Source organism: Sorex araneus, chromosome 2 (genome assembly GCF_027595985.1).
Source record: "Sorex araneus isolate mSorAra2 chromosome 2, mSorAra2.pri, whole genome shotgun sequence".
Taxonomy (NCBI): domain Eukaryota; kingdom Metazoa; phylum Chordata; class Mammalia; order Eulipotyphla; family Soricidae; genus Sorex; species Sorex araneus.
The window spans coordinates 248,050,225-248,066,458 of record NC_073303.1 but is presented as its reverse complement, the minus strand read 5'-3'; the positions used below and the strand labels follow the sequence as shown (position 1 = coordinate 248,066,458).

Here is a 16,234-nt window from a genome sequence, read left to right as displayed (position 1 = left end):
TTAGTCTCCAGCACCCCATTAAGTGAGGAATGGGTCACATTAGGTTAATTGTTTCCACAGAGCCATTTCAATATTCTCAAAGGTGAATGTTTGAAATAATTTTATAAATGAAATAAAGGGGGGCAGAGAGCAATAGTATAGAGGGTCATGTGCTTGCCCTGCAAGCAGCCAAACCCGGTTGGAGCATCAAGAAATGCCAGATATGCACCCGCTTTCCCAAAAAGGAATGAAAATAAAGACCCTCATATAGGTGCAGCTTTCTACAATGTGTTTTATTCAATTCACAGTTCATTTATCTGTCTTTTAAGTCTTTTAAGTAAAATGAAGACTTGGAGGTGTGTCCGTATAAGATAATATTTTCTTTTGTTTTACACCACAAAACCCTCAAATCCTGTCCTTTTTCTAGGTTACACCTGCTGATGCTCAGAAATCACTCCTGGCTCAGTACTCAGAAATCACTCCTGACCCTGTGCAGAATATGTGAAAGGAAAGTGCCCTACCACTGGGCTATCAGTCCAGCCCCCATCACTTAACCTTTGCAGTGGAACTTTTCTGTCCTGAGCACTTTGTGTCAGAGATGGTGTGAGAGATATTCAAGTCTCTGACCACAGTGGTTTGTGGAGATTTCCTCATCTTCATGAAGGTGCATTTCAGGGAGGGGCCTCGAAGGTTTTTTATCAGCAAGAAAGGACAGATCACTGGATAGCAGGAGGAGACAAAAAGAGCGATGTTTTGTAACCCTTGAGCCTCATGCCTGAATGTTACGTATGTGGTAAGGCAGCAGTTGGTACAGTAAAATAAAGCAAAACAGCTGACATGGACCAGGATGGTGTGGGTGGCCTTGATCTCAAGAGAGGACTGTGGGCAGAGACTGTGCCTAAGGATGTGCTGGACATTCTTGCGATGGTTGAAGAGGAACTTTACCATGTGCACGCTAGTCCAGATCATAAGGAGCACACACAGGAAATCTCTTAAAATTATTCCTCCCTGGAATGCAGATGTTCCCATCTTCTCTACATCATGTACCATACAATATTTTTGGTTATAAACTTCTTTGATTCCAGTAATGTTGAATGGGGCCTTCACTACCAAGAGGACCCGGATATACATCAACATGTTGAGTACCCAGAAACAGAGGAAGGCAGAAAAAATACACGTATAGATGTTTGATTTGAGCCACGCCCACTTAGAATAGTTGTTGGTGATCACGATGGCTTGAAACACACCGAGGAAAGATGTGGTACAGAGGGAAAGACCCCGGCCCACTCTGTACAGGAACAAAACTGCCTGACAACCAGTGTCATTTAAAAAGTTTCTCATTCCGAAGAAAAATAGTAATTCTGGGATCACAGAGAATAAAACTGTCATCATGTTGGCAAAAGTTAGGTGGGTAAATATCCAATCTATTGGCTTATTTCTTTGCAGAAAGCTCTTGACATATAGCATGAGCAACAATAAATTGCCAATAAAACCAATTATGAATTGGAAAAAAAATAATACTCCCCAAATTGTTTCTCGTAGAACTATAGTGTCCATCGTTTTCTTGATTGTTCGTTAAAGACCTGCAGAAAGAATAAATAACAGATTTTTTGGTGAACTTGAGCGAAATGTCACACATGCTGGTGTGAATATGACTTACACAGTTTTGTCAGTAGAATGTGCAAAAGTGCTGTCATTTTTCAAAAAATGAAGGATTAGAGACGAGAGCAATAGCACAGCGATAGGGTGTTTGCCTTGCATGCGGCTGACCCAGGTTCAATTCCCAGCATCTCATATGGTTTCCCAAGCACCGCCAGGAGTAATTCCTGAGTGCAGAGCCAGGAGTAACCCCTGAGCATTTCTGGGTGTTACGCAAAAAGCAAAAAAAATATGAAGAATCAGTGCAAAAAATATTTAGAGGGTTATCGACATCATTGAGAAGCAGTTATTGCTTTCATGTACTTTTGTTTTTGATTTTAGGGTCACAGCCAGCAATATTCATCACTTACTCCTATCTTGGAACTCAGGAATCACTCCTGGCACGCTTGGAGGACCCTATGGGATGCAGGGGGTCGAATATGGGTCTGACCTGTGCAAAGCAAGTGCCCTCCCGCTGTAGTATGTCTCTGCCCCTTGTTTTCCTTTTTGTAAAATTATTCCAGTTGACTATTTTCAGTGAACTAAATTTATTATATTGTTGAGTAATTTTTAAAATCAATTATATATTTATATCATAGTTAGACATAAGTCATATGCAGCTTAAATTGATTTTATTTAACTTGACTTCTTTAATGCATTTCCATAATAAGTTCCTGAAATTGAAAATCACTCGTCTTTTTTTCCCCCCACTTTGTGTCACACCCGGTGATCCTCAGGATACCTTCTGGCTCTGCACTGAGGAACTACGTCTGGCGGTGCTCAGGGGACCCTTTGGGGGTGCCAGGGATCAAACCCTGGTCCTCCATATGCAAGGCAAATTCCCTACCCAATGTACCTTCGCTTCGTCCCTGTATAAGGTTTTTATTTTTATTTTGCTTTCTTGGGTCACACCTGGCGATGCACAGGGGTTACTCCTGGCTCTGCACTCAGGAACCACTGATGGTGGTGCTCAGGGGACCATATGGGATGCTGGGATTCGAAACCGGGATGGCCTCGTGCAAGGCAAATGCCCTAACCGCCATGCTATTGCTTCAGCCCCAGTATATGTTGTTTTAATTGGATCACCATTTTACATTAAATCATTCTGTCTCTCCACAGATCCTGTCTTAGAGTATCACAGAGTATCTGATTCTGTAGATTTCTCTTATGAATCTTTTCCATTGTTACCTCCAGTGCTCCAGAAATGTTCGATTTGAGCGCCCTGAACAAGTGAGACCAGTCACATAGAAGCTTTAGAGTCACCCAAACAGGGAGCACACCTAGTGTCCATTTATTCATCCATATCACTCCAGCATCCTGATTCCCATCATGTGAGCTGTTGAAGTTGACAGACACATTCAGCACTGTGAGTAGACATGGCACAATTAACGGGTACATGAAAACAGAAACCCGGATACTTCACACGGCCAATCAGCTGCACCCTTAAAGGATAGAGTCAAGTGACAATTTGCCATTCTATTCTATCCTGGAATTGCCCGTTTTCTTTCCTCTGGTTTAAACTAGTTCTCCTTAGGGGACTATCCTGACCTTGGGGTGTCTGTTCGGGGGTCAATTTCCAACAACTTATTATTCATTACCAAAATCTCCTGCCATGTCCATGAATTCATAGGTATTTTGGTATTTTATTTTCTTTGGGAGATGTAATTTTTCAGGTAGATGAAAATAGAGATTGCACATTTCCAATTTAGGACAGTCGTGAATGAAACAAAATAAAAGGATTATTCTGAAGAAGAATTTGTTTCAATTTACTTAACTAAACAGCAAAATATGTGTAATAATTCACAATGTTTTCAAAATAGCATAGGTAGGAATACTCCTGGAGCAATAGCACAGTGGGGAGGACACTTGCCTTGCATGCAGCTGTCCTGGGTTCAATCCCTGGTAACACATATCCCCTGAGCCCCAGCAGGAGTGATCACTGAGCACAGAGCCAGGAGTAAGCCTTGAGCACAGTCTGGTGTGACCTAAAAGCAAATCCATAAAGTAGTATAAGAAAAATATTGAAAGCAATTAGGGAATCCACAAGAAAGTGAAAATATCATAACTTTAGGAAACATTAACATAATTGACTTCACATTTGGCAAAATAAGTCAGATTACTATATCACAAATGAGACAGGCACCTCTCTCCTTGAAAAATCTCATTCCTGGGGCTAGATTGAGAGTCTAGTGGGTGGAGTGTTTACCTTGAACAAGGCTGACCCGTTTGTTTGTGGCATTTTATAAGGTCCCCAGGCACTACCAGGAGTGACTCCCGAGTGCAGAGCCAAGAGAAGCCCCTGAACATTGCCGGGTGTGACCCAAAAAGCTAAACCAACCAACCAAAGAACCAAAAATCTTGGATAGGTCTAAAGCGATAGCATAGCGGGGAGGGCTCTTGCCTGGCACGCAGCTGATAGAGTTTGATCCCTGGCGTCCCTTAGAGTCCCCTGCACCCCACCTGGAGTGATTCCTGAGTTCAAAGCCAGGAGTGATCCCTGAGTATCACCGGGTGTGGCCCAAAACAAACACAAAAATTTTGTACTATAAAATATTATGAATATAGGGGCTGGAGTGATAACATAGTGGGGAGGGCGTTTGCCTTACACTCGGCTGACCCGGGTTCAAATCCCAGCATCCCATATGGTCCCCTGAGCACCACCAGGAGTAATTCTTGAGTGCAGAGCCAGGAGTAACCCCTGTTCATTGCCAGGTGTGACCCAAAGACCAAAAAAATAATATTATGAATATAAGGGAAAACTTATTGATTTAAGGTAATTATAACAAAATATATTAAGTTGACAAACTCATTATTTTAGGTCATAAGAATGAATATCAACAATCACAGCTCACTTTATTCCATGATATTATCAATAATATAATAAAGAAATAAAGAAGTTGAATATTGAAATGGATAAATTGTGAGATTTCTTCATTCAATATTACTTAATGATCTACTTTAACTAATATTGAAGCCTTCAAACAAAAGTATCATGACAGCACAATTCATAAAATAGTTGCAAAGTTAAAGTATTAGCAACATGAATATTACTATAAAATAATATCAATTGGTATAAGAAATTGTTGGGCTGGAGCGATAGAACAGCGGTAGGGCATTTGCCTTGCATGCAGCCAACCCGTGTTCTATTCCTCCGCCCCTCTCGGAGAGCCTGGCAAGCTACCCATGGTGTAATGGATATGCCAAAAACAGTAACAATAAGTCTCACAATGAGAGATGTTACTGGTGCCCACTCGAGCAAATTGATGAGCAATGGGATGACAGTGACAGTGATAAGAAATTGTTGGTCAAAACTTTTTAAACTCGTAGAAAGATTTTGTTGATGACAGAAAAAGACACATGAATACATAAAATCTTTATGAATCAGAACATCTGGTATTGTAATAGAAAATTCTCCCCAAAATTAAGCAATGTCATCCTGTTCATTGATTTGCTCAAGTGGGCACCAGTAACGTGTCCATTGTGAGACTTGATGTTACTGCTTTTGGCATACCAAATAAGAGAGGGGTAGCTTGCCAGGCTCTGCCATGTGGGCGGGATACTCTCAGTAGCTTGCCACGCTCTCTGAGAGGGATGGAGGAATTGAACCCAGGTCGATTGCATGCAAATTCGGCCCAAAAATTAAAAAGTCTAAAATTTATAAAAGAAATCCCCAATCAACCCTAAAATCATTTAACTAAACTGAACTAGATAAGATAGTTCTAATTTTTTTTGGGGGGGGCACACTCGGCAGTGCTCAGGGCTTACTCTTGGCTCTGCACTCAGGGATAACTCCGGGAGGTCTCAGGGACCCTATGGGATGTTGGGGATCGAACTTGTGTCAGCTGCAAGCAGGGCTAGAGCCCTCTCCGCTGCACTATGGCTGCCGCCCCCAACAGTTCTAACATTTTGGTTATTAGATTATAGGATCTGAGAAAAATACGTGAAAAAAAGGCATTTGGGAGAAAAGTAAAATACCAATGAGAAATACATGCAGAGCTGGGTAGAAGAGAAAGAAAAAAAAATGACACTCAGAAAACAAAGTTTTTTTTTTTATTGTCCCCTGGGCACTACAGGAGTAATTCCTGGATGCAAAGCCAGTTCTAACCCCTAACCCCCTGTGCATCGCCGGGTGTGACCCAAGAAGAACAAAAGAATCATAAATTGATGGGGCTAGAGTGATAATACAGTGGGTAGGGCGCTTGCCTTGTATGCTGCTGACCAGGGTTCCACCCCCAGTATCCCCTGAGCACAACCACAGAAATTCACAGTAATTTCTGGATTCGGTCAGAGTCAGAATCCAGAGAGGAGAGAGAGAGCCCAGGCTGTGAGGTGGAGCGTGGAGAGATGAGCAGGAGAGACAGGAGGAGACAGGAATGAGGGGTAGTGTGAGACTAGAATGGGGAGCTCAGAGAGACTGGAACAGGTGCGTGGAGAGAATGGAATAAACGGCAACTGATCAATCAACTGGCTTGGCCCTCGTTTCCTCTGCCATCTGCCCCATGGCCTGGGCCACCCCTGCTGGGCGAGCAGCCCGGGACCATCCCTGAACCGGGGCGCCGATGGGGAGAGCCGCCGGGGCTCTCCCTCAGCCAATCTGGGAGAATTTTACACAGACATCTATTACACTGCTTACAGATTACCTTCATTTGAGCTCGTTTATAAAACTTGTAAATTTATGTTTTATGCAGTTAGGGAAACTATTTGGAACTCAATGAATAATGTCCATTGCTTTGTTTCCCCCAACCCACTTTTTGTTTCTTATTTTTGGGTCACACCCGGCTTTTGCACAGGGGTTACTCCTGGCTTATGCACTCAGGAATTATTCCTTGCGGTGCTCGGGGGCCATATGGGATGCTGGGAATAGAACCCGGGTCAGCTGCGTGCAAGGCAAAAAAAAAAAAATAGTAACCCCTGTGCTATTGCTCCAGTCCCCACTCTTTTTTAAAAAAAAAAACACTTTATTTATTAATTGGCTTTTGGGGTCACACTTGGAGATACTCAGGAGTTCCTCCTGGCTCTGCACTCAGGAACTGCCCAGAAGACCATTTGGAATGCTGGGGATTGAATCCACATGGGCCGTGTGAAGGCCAACACCATACCCGCTCTCCTTTCGCTCAAACCCCAACCCTACCCCAGAATTATTCTATTAGAAGACTTTACCGGGGCTGGAGAGATACACAGTGGGAGTGGGGTAGAAAAACTGCCATGCAGGGTGACCTGGGTTTGGTCTTCAGTACCCCATTAACTGAGGAATGCATCACATTAGGTTGTTTCCTAGAGCCACTTCAATATTCTCAGAGATGAATATTTGAAATGATTTTTATAAATGAAATAAAGGGGGCAGAGAGCAAGAGTATAGAGGGGAATGTGCTTGCCTTGCAAGCAGCCAAACAAGGCTGGAGCTCCAAGCATGGCCAGTGTGAATCCCCTTCACGGCCAGTGTGAATCCCCTTTCTCAAGACAGAATGGAAATAAAAGTTCTCTTACAGGTGCAGCTTTCTACAATGTGTTTTATTCAATTCACAGTTCATTTTCTCAATCTGTAAAGTAAGCTGTGGACTTGCATGTTGTTGGGATCAAGGCCACCCCTCAGTACTCAGAGACACAAAGAGTCCAGCGGGATTGCAAAACACACACCGAGACTTGATTATTCCAGCTAGCTGGGGCCGAGCTGTCCTGCCGAAGCAGGAGGTCAGAGCTCAACACGAGGGCTTACAGCTGAGGGTTTATATAGCCATCCTGGGCACACAGGCCTCAGGAACAAGCTCAAAGATAAACAATTCCACAGGAAGAAATAAACTTAAATTTCATAAATGCATAAAAGCCTACAGGAACAATATAACAAGAAAAGAGTCCCAATTAGGGAGACATTCCCAATTCCCATACATCAAGAAAGCAAGGTATTTCCATACATTAAGAAAGCAAAACATTCCCATACATCAAGAAAGCATCTTAGGGGCTGGAGTGATAGCACAGCGGGTAGGGCTTTTACCTTTCACGTGGCCGACCCAGGTTCGATCCCGGCATCCCATATGGTCCCCTGAGCACCGCCAGGGGTAATTCCTGATTGCATGAGCCAGGAGTGACCCCTGTGCATAGCTTGGTGTGACTCAAAAAGCAAAAAAAAAAAAAAAAAAAAAAAGAAAGAAAAGGAAGCATCTTATCAGTTAGACACAGGATACAAGACACGGGTGTGGGTGTGCCGGTTCCTGACTGTCCAGCTCCATGTCTGTATAAACACCAGCTAGTTCTTTTAGTCCATTAACTAAGTCATATATCCTTCATGGCCAAGGCTGCCCCCCTACAATCTTTACAACCAGGGTGAGAAGAGATGAGCTAACTGCTTCTCACATTCCCCCTTTTTCTATGATCATACTGAGGAATCTTCTGCTTCTCACACATGTGTCTGTATAAGATATTATTTTCTTTTGTTTTACACCAAAAATCCTCACACTCTCTCCTTTTTTTCCCTGGTCGCACCTGGTGATGCTCAGGACTCACTCCTGGCTCAGAACTAAGAAATTACTCCTGGCCCTGTGCAAATCATTTGAAGGCAAGTACCTTACCCACTGGGCTATCTCTGCAGCCCCCCATCATTTAACCTTTGAAGTGGAGTTTTTCTGTCCTGAGCACTTAGTGTCACAGGCAGTGTGAGAGTAATTCAAGTCTCTGACTGCAGTGGTTTGTGGAGATTTCCTCATCTTTACAAAGGTGCAGTTCAGAAAGGAGCCCCGGTGGGCTTTTATCAGCAAGAAAGGACAGAACACTGCATACCAGGAAGAAACAAAAACAGTGATGCTTTCTAACCCTTGGACCTCAGGATTGAATTTTACATAAATGGTAAGGCAGCAGTTGATCCAGTACAAAAGACAAAACAGCTGACTTGGACCAGGATGGTGTGGATGGCCTTGATCTTGAGAGGACTGTGGGCAGAGACTGTGCCTAAGGATGTGCTGGACATTCTTGCAATGGTTGAAGAGGAACTTTACCATGTGCACACTGGTCCAGATCATGAGGAGCACACACAGAAAATCTCTTAAAATCATTCCTCCCTGAAATACAGATACTCCCTGTGTCTCTGACTTATGTGCCATACTGTATTTTAGGTTATAAATACTTTCAATTCCAGAAATATTGAATGGGGCCTTCATTAATAAGATGACCTGGGTAAAGATGAGCACATTGAGTGCCCAGAAAAACAGGAAGGTAGAAGAAATGAATCTGTAGATGTTTGATTTGAGCCACGCCCACTGAGCATGCTTGTTGGTGATCACGATGGCTTGGAACACACTGAGGAAGGATGTGGTGCAGAAGGAAAGACCCCGGCCCACTCTGTATAGGAACGAAACTATCTGACAACCAATGTCATTCAGAAAGTTTCTTATTCCAATGAAAAATATTAATTCCGGAATCCCGGCGAATAAAACTGTCATCATGTTGGCGAAAGTTAAGTGGGTAAATATCCAATCTATTGGCTTTGTTTTTTGCAGAGAGTTTTTGACATATAGCATGAATAACAATGAATTTCCAATAAAACCAATCAAGAACTGGAAGAAAAATAATACTCCCCAAATTGTTTGTTGCAGAACTATTGTGTCCATTGTTTCCTCGTTTATTCAGTAAAGACCTGCAGAGAAAATAAATAACATATTTGTTGGTTAAATTGAGAGAAATGTCACGACATGCTAGCATCAATGTGACTAACATAGTCTTGTTCAGTAGAATGTGCAAAAGTATCACTGTATCACTGTCATCTCATTGCTTATCGATTTGCTTGAGTGGGCACCAGTAACATCTTCATTGTGAGACTTGTTGTTACTGATTTTGGCATATCCAATACACCCTGGGGAGCTTGCCAGGCTCTGCTGTGCGGGCAAGCTACTCTCAGTAGCTTGCCAGGATCTCGGAGAGGGGCAGAGGAATCGAACCCTGGTAGGCCGTGTGTAAGGCAGACACCCTAACCACTGTGTTATCACTCCAGCCCAACATGCAAAAGTACTGTCATTTTTCAAAAAATGAATAATTAGTGCAAAAATGATATTTAGAGGGTCATCAACACAAATGAAGAGCAGTAATTGCTCCCATATTTTTTGGTTTTAATTGTAGTGTCACAACCAGCGACGCTTATCAGTTACTCCTAGCTCAGAATTTAGGAATCACTCCTGGCATGCTTGGAGGACCCTATGGGATGCTGGGGATCAAGTGACAAGTGCCCTCCACGCTGCACTATGCCTCTGGCCCTGTTGTTTCCATTTTTATAAAATTACTCCAGTTGACTATTTTCAGTGAGTAAATTTAATAACTTATTGAGCAATTTTAAAATCAATTATGTATTTAGTGTCATAGAGTTACATTTAAGTCATATGCAGCTTAAGTTGATTCTATTTAACTTGACAGCTTTTTTTTTCTTTTTTGGGTCACACCCAGCGATGCACAGGGGTTACTCCTGACTCTGCACTCAGGAATTACTCCTGGCTGTGCTCAGGGGACCATATGGGATGCTGGGAATCAAACCTGGGTCGACTACGTGCAAGGCAAATGCCCTACCCGCTGTGCTATTGCTCCAGCCCCTTAACTTGACAGCTTTCATGTGTTTCCATAATATGTCTCTGAAATTAAAACTCATTCAAGTCTTCTTTTTACCTACTTTGACTTTTTGGGTCAGACCTGGCGATCCTCAGGATGACTTCTAGCTCTGCACTGAGGAATTACCTCTGGAGGTGCTCAGGGCACCTTATGAGGTAATAGGGATTGAACCCTGGTCTGCCACATGCAAGGCGAATTACCTACCTGATGTACCTTCACTCCGTCCCCATTCAAGTTGTTTGAATCATAGTATTGGATCAGCATTTTACATTAAATCATTCTGGCCTCTCCCCAGAACCTATCTTAGAGTATCACAGACTGTCTGATTCTGTAGATTTCTTTTCTCAATCTTTCCTATCATTACATCCAGTGCTCCAAAAATGTTTGATTTGAGAGCCCTGACCAGTGAGACCGGTCACATAGAATGCGACAAATACATCAGGAGTGTCCAACTTTAGGGTCACCCAATCAGGGAGTGCACATAGTGTCCATTTATTCATTGATATCACTCCAGCATCCTGGTTCTCGTCATGTGAGCCACTGTTGAAGCTGACAGACACATTCAGTACTGTGAGTAGACATAACACAATTAAGGGGTACATGAAGACAGACCCAGATATTTCAAATGGACAATCAGCGGCACCCTTAAAGGATAGATTACATGAACATTTGCTATTCTATTCTGGTCTGGACATGCCTGTCTGCTTCCTTCTGGTCTAAACTAGTTTTCCTTAGGGGACTATCTTAACCTTGTGGTTCCTGTTAGGGGGTCAATTTCCCACATCTCACTATTCTTTAACCAAGTCTTTTGCAGTGTCCAGGAATTCATAGGTACTTTGGTTCAGTGAAGGTCTCAATATCTTTCCTGGACATTATCTTCATGTACTTCTCTACCGTGAGTCACAGCTTCACAAGAAACTTTTTGTGGGGTAGGATATTTGCCTTGCATGTGGCCAGCCTGGGTTCGATCCTTCACATCCCTGTTGATGCCCCAAGCACTGCAACTAGTGATTTCTGAGTGCAGAGCCAGGAGTAAGGATGATCAATGAACTCAAAGTAATGGTAAAATTGACATTCAATAAGTTGAAGGTGGACATGAAAGAAACAGTGGAATGGACAGCCAAGAAAATACAAGAAGAAATGAAAGCAGACATGAGAAAACCTCAAACAGAAGTGTCACTAATAAAGGACTCAGTAGATGAAATAAAAAACTCAGTTGGTGCCCTCAACAGTAGAATGACTACAGTCGAAAACAGAACCAGTGAGCTTGAAGATGAGCTACAGAAAGCATACAGGTACAACATACAATGGGAAAAGACCTCAAATAGCTCTAGGGTGAATCAGAGACTAAGGGATGAACTCAAGAGCAACAATGTAAGAATCATCGGTGTACCTGTAGGATAGAGAGACAACCACAGTGAAAAAGCAACAGTTAAAGATATCTTTGCTCAGACATTCCCAGAGCTGGAGAATTCTGGCATCCAGGTCCAAGGAGCCCAAAGGGTACCAGCTAAGAGACACTCTAATAAAAAGACTCCAAGACATATTATAATCTGAATGACGGATACCATGGACAGAGACACAATACCTTGCAAGCAGCGAGGTCAAAGAAAGAAATCACATCCAAAGGAGCACCCCTTAGATTTACAGCAGACTTTTCTGAGGAAACCTTCCAAGCTCGAAGACAATGGTGGGATATAGTGATTAAACTCAATGAAACACCTCACCAAGAATACTTTATCTGGCTAAACTCTCACTCAAACTCAAAGGAACGATACATTATTTCACAGATAAACAAAAGCTCAGGAACTTCATAGGCTCAAAACCAACCTTAAAAGAAGGACTAAAGGGGCTACTGTAAGACAAGAAAAACCCCTACAAGGACAAAAAACCTCTACAGGAAGATGGCACATGACTTATATGACAACAATCTCTCTCAATGTTAATGGTTTAAATGCACCAATGAAGAGACAGAGTGGCAAAATGGATTAAAAAACTGAACCCAACATTCTGATGCCACATCTGAACAGTCAGAGCAAACATAGACTCGAAGTCAAAGGATGGAAAACAACTCTGCAAGCAAACAGCTCCTTCAAAACATCCGGGGTGGCCACACTAGTATCCGACAAAAATAGATTTCAGACTGAAAAAGATTAGAAGGGACAGCGAAGGCCATTTTTTTAACCATCAAAGGATATGTATAGAAGGAAGAAATCACAGTTCTAAACATATACATACCCAATGAGGGTCCAGCTAAATACTTAAAAGAACTGTTAATAGACTTCAAGGAGGACATTGGGAGCAACAAAATAGTAGTTGAAGACTTCAACACTGCCTTATCCCCTCTGGACAGATCACCAAGATTAAAACTCAACAAGGAAGTACTGAATTTGAAGGAAGAAACAGAAGGGAGAGGGCTAATCGATGTGTACAGGGCCTTCCACAGCAGGTAGGTCATTTGCATTGCACTCGGTCAACCCAGGTTCGATACCCAGCATCCAATATTGCGCCCCCGAGCATCTCCAGGAGTAATTCCTGAGTGCATGAGCTAGGAGTAAGCCCTGTGCATCGCTGGGTGTGACCCAAAAAGCAAAAAAAAATGCTCCTAATCATTAATCATCAAAAAAGATGCAAATCAAAACAAAAATGAGGTATCACCTCACACCTCAGAGACTGGCACACATCCAAAAGAATAAAGGCAACTGGTGTTGGCATGGATGAGGGCGAAGGGGACTCTCCTTCACAGCTGGTGGGAATGTGGACTGGTTCAGTCTTTTTGGAAAACGGTATGGACTTTTCTCAAAAAACTAGAAATTGAGCTCCCATTTGACCCAGCAATACCACTCCTGGGAATATATCTCGGAGATGCAAAACAATATAGTAGAAATGACTTATGCACTTGTATCTTTATTGCAGTACTATTTACAATAGCCTGAATCTGGACAATACCCGAGTGCCCGAGAACAGATGAGTGGTTAAAGAAACTCTAGTACATCTACACAATGGAATACTATGCAGCTGTTTAGAAAAGATGAAGTCATGAAACTTGCATATAAGTTGATCAACATGGAGAGTATTATGTTAAGTGAAATGAGTCAGAAAGAGAGGGACAGACATAGAAGGACTGCACTGATTTGTGGAATATCTAGTAACATAATGAGAGACTAACACCCAAGGATAGTAGCTGTAAGGGTCAGGAGGATTCCTCCACAGCTTGGAACCAGCCTCACATGCTGGGGGAAAAGGCAGCTGAGATAGAGAAGAGACCACCAAGCAAAGGATGCTTGGAGGCCTCTATCAGGATGGGAGATATGTGCTGAAAGTAGATTATAGACAAAAGGAGAGAGAGAGAGAGAGAGAGAGAGAGAGAGAGAGAGAGAGAGAGAGAGAGAGAGAGAGAGGCATGCGGGGATGGGGTGGGAGTGGTGGGAAGGATACTGGGAACATTGGTGGTGGAGTATAGGCACTGGTGGAGGGATGGGTAGTCTACCATTGTATGATTGATTTATAATCACAAAAGTATATAGGTCTGTAATTCTATCTCACAGTGTTTCATTACATTTTTTTAAAACAAATAAAGGAAAAAGTTTATCATTAAAAATCAGAATAACGTCATTTTATTTTCTCTGGGAGATGCAATTTTCAGTTAGATCAAAGGAAAGCTTGCACAACATTTCCAATTTGGGACAGTCGTGAGTGAAACACAATAAAAGGATTAATTTTATTGGGGCTGGAGTGATAGCACAGCAGGTAGGGCATTTGCTTGCACTCGGCCTGTAGGATAACATAGCCTCAGGTAGTTTAGGTTTATTGGGTTACTCCCATTACAGTGCTCCCATTTCTCTTTACTTATTTGTAGCTTCTTTCTTAGTGTTCTGTTGACTTGTAAATATTGTTCTTCTCTTCTCCTTGAGTCCTTTGCATAGTTTATTCAGAGCAATGTCCTTTTTGTATGGACACAGGGAGACTGAGCAAAGGCTATACTTTTGTAACCTGGGAGTCATTTGACTCTATATATTTTCCTCCTGGGCATCTGTTCTCTCGACCTAAGCCTCAGCTGCCCTTACTTCCTAGCACCCCCAAAAGCTTGGTCCTGACGAGGGACGAGATGGACCCAGGGCAAGCGGTGAGTTGTGTGCTACCCTGGCATCGAGATGGGCCTGGCCAAAGTGCCTAATGCTTAACTCTAAGTTAAGAGCTTGATCATGGACAAATGTTGTCATGATCCAAACAACAATAACTAGATTTGGACCCTGCTAGGGTTAGGAGTGATTAATCTGGCCTGAGTGCTGTAGTCTGAGCCTGTGGCAAGATGTTGCCAGGAGAGCTGCCTTGCAAGCCTCAATGTATCTCTTGCTATGTCCATACAAAAATAACTAGTATTAAGATGTTAATAAGTGTTTGGACTAAGGAAAGGAAAAAAACCTTAAGAGTCAGGAAGGGCTTTGGAATGCCCTGCCCTCTGGAAGGGCTTTCTCATGTTGATTTTGCTACCTGCCTGGGTGTAGCCTAGAGGGAAGGTGGGAGAGACAAGGAAGGAGGAGAGACTAGAGAAGCCAGAGAGAGGCTGGAGTAGATCCAGAGAAAGGCTGGAGCTGGGAGTGCAGGAGATGGGAAAGATGGAAGATTGAATAAACGGTAACTAATCAGCAACCAGCTTGGTCCTTCTTCCGACAGCACACACAGCGGTTCCAGGGCACCGAATGTGGGCGGTGAGACAGAGATTCCCGGAGAGCCCGCGAATACACGCGCCCCTCTGCGAGCCTTTTTTTTTACAGGGGCCAATCCGGGTTCGATTCCCAGATCCCACATGGTCCCCTGAGCACCGCCAGGGGTAATTCCTGAGTGCAGAGCCAGAAGTGACCCCTGTGCATCACTGGGTGTGACCCAAAAAAAAGCAAAAAATTTAAAAAGGATTAATTTGAAGAAGAATTTGTTTCAATCAATTCACTTCAGTACCAAAATATGTGTGTAATAATTAACGATTTTTTCAAAATAGCTTGGAAAAAGCTGGAGCAACAGCACAGTGGGGAGGACACTTGCCTTGCACACAACTCTCCTGGGTTTGATCCCTGGTACCACATATCCTCTGAGCCCCAGCAGGAGTGATCCCTGAGCACAGAGCCAGGAGTAAGCCTTGAGCACAGCTGTGTGTGGCCTAAGAGCAAACTCATAAAGTACCATAGGGAAAATATAAAAAGCAATTAGGGAATCCACAAAAATGGAAGATTTCATAACTTTAGGAAACATTAACATAATTGACTTCACATTTGGCAAAATATGTCAGATTGCCATATCACAAATGAGACAGGCAGCTCTCTCCTTGAAAAATCTCATTCCTGGGGCTAGATTGAGAGTCTATGGGTAGGGCGTTTACCTAAAATGAGTCTGACCCTTTTGCTTGTGTCATTTTATAAGGTCCCCCAGCACCATTAGGAGTAGTTTCTGAGTGCAGAGCCAAGAGTAGCCCCTGAACATTGCCGGGTGTGATCCAAAAAGCTAAATCAAACAATCAATGAATCAAAAATCTTGTATAGATCTGGAGTGAGAGCATAGCAGGGTAGGCGTTTGCCTGGCACGCAGCTGATAGGGTTTGATCCTGGCATCCCTTAGCATCCCCTGAACCCCACCTGGAGTGATTCCTGAGTGCAAACCCAGGAGTAATCTTTGAGCACCACTGAGTGTGGCCCCAAACAAAAACAAACCAATTTTAAACTATAAAATACTATGAATATATGAGAAAGCTTATTGATTCAAAGTAATTATAGCAAAATATATTAAGTTGCCAAGGTCATTATTTTAGGTCATAAGTACGAATACCAACCATCACAGTTCACTATATTCCATGTAAAGAAGTCTAATATTGATAATGATAAATTGTTAGATTTCTTCATTCAATATTAATGAACAATCTGTATTGGTTAATACTGAAAGCTTCAAACAAAATACCATTATGATAGCACAATTAATAAAATAGTTACAAAGTTAGAGGACTAGCAGCATAAAAACTACTATAAAATAATACCAATTG

At 42.6% G+C, this 16,234-nt stretch overlaps 1 protein-coding gene across 1 annotated transcript; it reads right to left on the bottom strand.

Moving 5' to 3' along the window:
* Positions 1-525: 525 nt before the first annotated feature.
* LOC129401843 (vomeronasal type-1 receptor 4-like) lies at positions 526-1,446 on the bottom strand. The gene has a single exon (XM_055124746.1). The coding sequence runs from the start codon at positions 1,444-1,446 to the stop codon at positions 526-528; it is 921 nt and encodes a 306-aa protein (XP_054980721.1).
* Between the last annotated feature and the right edge of the window lie 14,788 nt (positions 1,447-16,234).

Excerpts from the sequence above, each read along its gene's own strand:
- LOC129401843 (XM_055124746.1), bottom strand. The coding sequence starts at position 1,446 with ATGCTATATGTCAAGAGCTTTCTGCAAAGAAATAAGCCAATAGATTGG.